Source organism: Furipterus horrens, unplaced genomic scaffold, assembly GCF_987537825.1.
Source record: "Furipterus horrens unplaced genomic scaffold, mFurHor1.1.pri manual_scaffold_2, whole genome shotgun sequence".
NCBI lineage: Eukaryota > Metazoa > Chordata > Mammalia > Chiroptera > Furipteridae > Furipterus > Furipterus horrens.
The window spans coordinates 118,883,847-118,889,846 of record NW_028327172.1 but is presented as its reverse complement, the minus strand read 5'-3'; the positions used below and the strand labels follow the sequence as shown (position 1 = coordinate 118,889,846).

The 6,000-nt window shown below is 34.3% G+C and overlaps 1 protein-coding gene across 1 annotated transcript in view; it reads right to left on the bottom strand.

Annotated features, from left to right (window-relative positions):
- Positions 1-656: 656 nt before the first annotated feature.
- BANK1 (B cell scaffold protein with ankyrin repeats 1) overlaps positions 657-6,000 on the bottom strand; it is a 321,562-nt gene continuing 316,218 nt past the window's right edge. Inside the window, exons 14-17 of the mRNA XM_090266342.1 lie at positions 3,503-3,532; positions 2,452-2,507; positions 1,156-1,220; positions 657-908 (exon numbers count right to left, since the gene is read on the bottom strand). Coding sequence (XP_090122468.1) covers positions 1,161-1,220; positions 2,452-2,507; positions 3,503-3,532 — 146 coding nt within the window. The 3' untranslated portion in view covers positions 657-908; positions 1,156-1,160. The remainder of the gene's footprint in view (positions 909-1,155; positions 1,221-2,451; positions 2,508-3,502; positions 3,533-6,000) is intronic.

The window sequence follows — 6,000 nt, the reverse complement described above, 5'->3', positions numbered from 1 at the left end:
GCTTTATGGAGTCCAGTGAGCTCTGGCAAAAAGGCCTGAAAAAGAGGCTTTTTCCTATTAATCAAATTCAGTTATTTTCAAATAATTTTGGTAGACTTCTCTCTCTGTAAACTGGTAAGCAGAAGAATTTAGTAGTTAATTCCCATGCATTGATTTTCCCCCCATGCACTGATTTTGAAAAGTCAAACATGGCTTTAAACTATTTGCAGCAATTATTCATGAAACTCATAGAATGGTAAAACTGTTTTCTATTCTAAGCTCGTAAAACGTGTCTAAGAAATAAGCTGATAAATTTGTAAGCCTTTTTATAAGGTATATAGGTTATAGAAATGTATGTTAGTATGAGATACAAAAAGTTAGAAAAATAATGTTCTCAGGTTACATGCAAATAAGCAGTAAATAAAGGAAGGTTTCTGCAAACATGATGTAACAATAATAGCTAGTTTTAAATAGGAGAAATTCAGAAAACTGACCAGTCAAAAGGCAAATATATACTGAACAAATTTGTGTTTTCATGTTTATTCTAAGGGCAGGAGGAATAATTCACTAAGGTTAGTGCCTAAAGCAGGCCCAATAACTTTGCAATAGAGCATTTAACATTTCTGCTCCTGTTTTCCTTCAATTTTCAAATGGAAAATAGTTGCTTCAGTGTAAAGTGCATTGTAAAATGCAAGAATTTTTATTTTCAAAGAATGCAATTACTCTATGACATTCAATTTTAGTCTTGATACACCCATCTGAAGCAGATACAATGTCAATAAATTGTGGCAATAATAAAATCTGAAATCCAGAGGCCTGCTTTTTATTTCACAATGTAGATTTTCCCTGAAGACAGCAGGCAATCCAAATGCAAGCTTGCTTCATGCAGAAAGCACAGTGTCTGCAGATTCGTGTTTCATTATAATAACCTGAAAATGAGATAACAGGAAATGCATTAGTGAATAATATATCATCATTTGAAATTGATTAGCTAACATAAAATCACCCCCATACATAAATCTTTCTAAGGAACAATCACCTTTGGCTTGAAAAATATACATTTATTCTTTCAGGAGAAGAAAATGAAATATTTATTCTGTTTGCTAGGCAAATGATTCCTTCAAGTCCCTAATAAGACTGCTTTAGATTTTTTAAAAATATGGTTGTTTTTCTTACCTTCCTTAGTGATCTTTTCTGCAATAGAAACCAAATTCCTTTTCAACTTGTAGTCGAGCAGGAAGCTAAGGAAAAAAAAAATCTCCATTTTTAAAGCTGAGCACAGAAACATGAGAAAGTCATAGTTGCCTTTCAGTCATGAATAAACAGCTTTGTAGAGGTAGCTGACATGACAATTCCCCCTTTGAAAAAGAACGAATCATTATAAAGCTCAAATTCATCAAAGTCCTTGACTTCAAGTTTTATTTCCATTTTGATGAATAATAGCCCAAGTGTTGGAAATTTTTATTCTTTTCTCTTATCCAAAATCTTACTCCAAAATAACAGGCCATGGTTGTACAGTCCTTCAGATCTTACAGATATGATATTTGTAAAATATTAAATGATAAAGATATTTTCATAAAATCCTGGGCCTAGGTGTTACCTCTTAATTCTGTGATAGCTGAATGAGTCTAACAACTCTCTCTATTATAGACTCATTAGGTCTATGGCCCATTGGTGGGCCACAGAATGATCCAGAAATGCAAATACTTCAATCAGTTTTAAGAATGAATGGCTTTTAACATTAGTAATGATTTACTTGAAACATTAGAGAGATTAAGGGTTATTAACATTTGGCACCCTAAAATTGGTTTATTATGAGAACTTAACAAGGGCCCTAATTCTGGATTTTTTGCAAGAAATTCAGCTGCCACGTGATGTGGAATAATGGTGCAAATTTTCTACATGTCATATATAAATAGTTGGAATAACAATTTTTATGAAGAAAAATTTGTGTTCAGGTAATTATCAGTGTTGTTTTGAACTGGTCTTTGTTTTCAATTGCTGTTGTCTTTGTTTAGTGTTATTTATAGCTTCTCATTAGCAATTTATTTTTAGGTCACTACAATGTGAAGTAACGCATAGTTACATGAACAATATTTGGGGGTTAAATTTTTTTCTATAACTAGACTTTAAGGACTATATACATTGTGGTTCAAAAAGATTCAGCATTTTCTTATTGTTAAAGATTATGCCTTCACACCGCCTCTAAGATCTGTTTGGTCTATACATGTGGAATTAAACCACACTTTGGCTTCAATGTCTTTTTCCTTTGATCAAGTTCCTTCTATTTTTTTCCAAATAGTTAATTTCTTTAAATTACTGCTCACGGATTTTGCACACAAATGCTTATGTAACCTATTTTATTTATATTTTAAGACTGTTTCAAAGCATAAACAGGATAGAAGGTTCTTATGTTCTTTCTCAACTAAATTCTTTTTTGGTTTTACAAAAATTAAGATAAATACAACCTACCTTATTGCCGAAAGGTATGCTATATGAAGTACTTTCATTGTGAATACTCTCGTTACCTAGAAGTACAAACTCTGTTACCATCTCTTTAGTCATTTACACATTTAATGACTCATTTATTTAGCACTTAAAAAACTATATATGCAAAGTGTAGGATATGGGTAAAGAGAAAAGTTACTGAAGAGATAAAAGGACATAATGAAAAGCCATCCTTGACAAGTATGCCATTAATTTCTCCTATCCATACAGATCAGCTTGAGTAGGATTCTGAGAAGTTGCTTCAGCTCAGAAACAATCTAACATGTTTGAATAAGAACCTCCACTTGATTATACCTTCTTTCTCTTTTTTTATCCATTTACCAGAATTGGCCAGTTGCAAAATATACTTTTTAAGAAAAAAATTTCCCTACTACTCCCCATTGGCTTATGCTTTTCCCGCAGTTTCCCATTTCCCAGCCAGCCACTCTGCTCACTTCCATTGCATCTGCATCCCCACAGTCAGGCTTGGGTTTAGGCCACAGTCAGTTGCTTCTAGTTTCTCCAACAGCTGCATGGCTGACCTCTACTTTCTCTTTGCCCTCCCAACATTCTGCACACATTTCTCTCCATCATACTAAAGTGAATCACTCTCTCAAGTGTTATTCCAATTTCATTTGCTCTATTAATAACTTCCATTCATTAAAGATCTGCTCTTATTTACATATCGGTACATTTTCCAAGCAATTCCCATGGTAGAATTCTAATCCACATTTACACATGAGGAAACTGAGGTCTAAGAGCTTAAGTGATTGGCCAAAGGTCACAACTAGTAAATTGTAAAGAACCAGATTAAACAGAGTTGAAGGTATAAGCTTCTTTTGCCATATAACATTGTCTCTAGCTTTGCTATTCTAGAACTATCTTACAATTTATTTTGATGGTCTAGTGGTTTTGCACATAAAGACAAAATATTTGTGAGATTCTACCCTGATCTACCTAATCATATTAGGTTGAGATTGGTTTACTATGTGCTTTGTTTTAGTCCTAAATCCTTCAATAAATACCAAGCACTTACCATTTGGATGGTGCACAATGGTGAGTTTGTCTGGAAGATAAAAAACAAAAGCACATTCTACTTATTTTTGTTCAGTATTTATTTTAAGCTTTCTTCTTTTTATTGTTGAACTGATTTTTAGGGTGAGCATAAAATTTCACAATCTGATTTAAAAAATAATAACCTCCATCCACACAGTATGAGAAATCATGTCTTTTATTACTTTTGTCTTTCTTCCTCCTGATGCTTGTTTCAAAATATTATGATTTTAGGTATGTTTGACAGTTAATAAAAGCTTGCTATTCTGTTATGATATTGTTTTAGCCTGGGCTACTCCATTTTTTGAAATTAACATTATTCATGAATAATTATAATTCAAATATTTTTAAGTATATGCTTTTGATAAATATATACAGATATTTAGGGTAGAGATCATTTCTCCTTCACAGAAAATCCTCTTATGCCCCCTTATATCAATCCTCACCCCAGCATTACTCCTGATAACCCTTGATCTCACTTTTATTTCTATTAGATTAGTTTTACCTAGAATACCAGATAAATGGAATCTTAGAGTGTGTACTTCTTATTGTCTAGTACCTTTCACTCAGCATAATATCTGTGAGAGTCTTTCAAGCTGTTATTTATAACAGTAAGTATTCCTATTTATTGCTGAGTAGTATGTGAGACAAGTTAGTAAAAAGCTAGAAATATTCCCTAACAAGTGGAATGGGGAAATAGAGACAAAATAGTTAAACAATTAGCAGCCAGCTACTAAATCACAAGATCTTATCTCCCCCAACCAAAGGCATCCCTTCTCCCCAGTCAGAGAGCAAGTAGTAGGGAAGATGGTTAACAGAGACTCAGTGCCATCAGTGTCAGCCAAAACCAAGAACGATCAAGTCATGGGAATAAGTATTAACAACAAAAAAACAATTAGAGCCAAATCCAAGATAGAGGTGAAGCTGACCAGAGAATGATCCCAAATCCCACTATACATTCATTTTGATACGTCAGCATATTGAAAGACACATCTGAGAAGTTGATAAATATTCTGATTAATACCTCCCCTAAAATTCTCACCTGCAAAAAAAGAGATAACCCTCAAGACAAAGGACCTAGTATACAGTCTTCCTTGAGCACACCCCTTCCCTCCTCTCTTGAGGTGTGTACTTTTGCGTTCTTTCCCCTAAGCTCTAAGGGTTCTGATTAGACTTGCAACCAAAGGAACAGCAGGCAGCAGCAGCTCATCCCAGGCTAACTCCCTGACTCTTTCTCCAAGGGCTGTCCTTTTGCCTCTGTAACTTAGAAACATTTCTGAGTTTAAGTACCCTAGCCTGGGCTCACTGCTGTTACAGTGACCTTTTCTCTTGAGCCAAGCAACCTAGCCTTGGCTCACTCCTTCTGTCTCTGTGACTTGCTTTCTGAGTCTAAGCAGCTCGCCTAGGCTCGATTCTTTTCCTCACATGTCTAAGCTGACGTAGCTCTGCCTAGGCTCAGTCCTGTTCCTATGATTTTGCTTCCTTTGTCTTATTGTACCAAGCTTTAATAAATGTACTCGCAAAATCAACTGGACTCTTGTCTTAAAATCTTGCCTGCAGGGAGCCAAGAACCCCCACATTCCAAACCACGCTGGAGCAAACCCACTTCAGCCTGGTCCCTTCCTGGTAGTAGTATGTGTCTATTGTATAAATATACTGCAATATAATTCCTTGTTCTCCTATAGACATTTAGATTACTATTTCCAGTTTCGCTATTATGAATGAAACTGCTATAAATGTTTGTGACTATGTCTTCACATGGACACAAACTTACATTTCTCTTGAAAAAATACCTAGGAGTAGATGAGCTAGGCAACATAGGAAGTGCCTATTTCATTTTTCTAGAGTCATCACAACATGTTATACTCCAATCAGCAATGTGTGTAAAACATGTCCAGTGTTTCCATATTCTAATCACAACATTGATAATATTAAAAAAATTTAACCATTACACTTGTCGTGTTTTGGTATCTCATTTTAGTTTAATTTGCTTTTTCCTGATGATTAAATATCTTGAGCATCTTTTCACATGTATATTGGACATTTCTTTTTGTAAACTAAGACTTGGGTGCTAGATACTCTTACTGATGCTGAGCTGTCATTGCTTCTAGGTCCTCTCAGCAGGCAGAGCTAAAAATAAATATATATACTTATAAACACAACTACATTTTCATATGTATCTGTTATATATATATTAGCAACCCAACCATGAGTTGTTACATCTTCACCTCCAATTCCAATCTAATACCACAAGATTCATTCTAGGCTTCCTTCTTTTCTTAGTTGTAACTCCTTTCTCTAACAATAGGAAAACAGGCTCCCATAGTACATTTATTTACTCAGTCTTATAATATACACAAAGCAGTTTTGAAATTGCTAAATCAAATCCCTGTAGGGAAATAAGCCTTACAAAATTAAGTATAAAATATCATTTTTATGTACCTTTCTTTCTTTTTAACTTTAGCCTTAGAATGTGCTGTT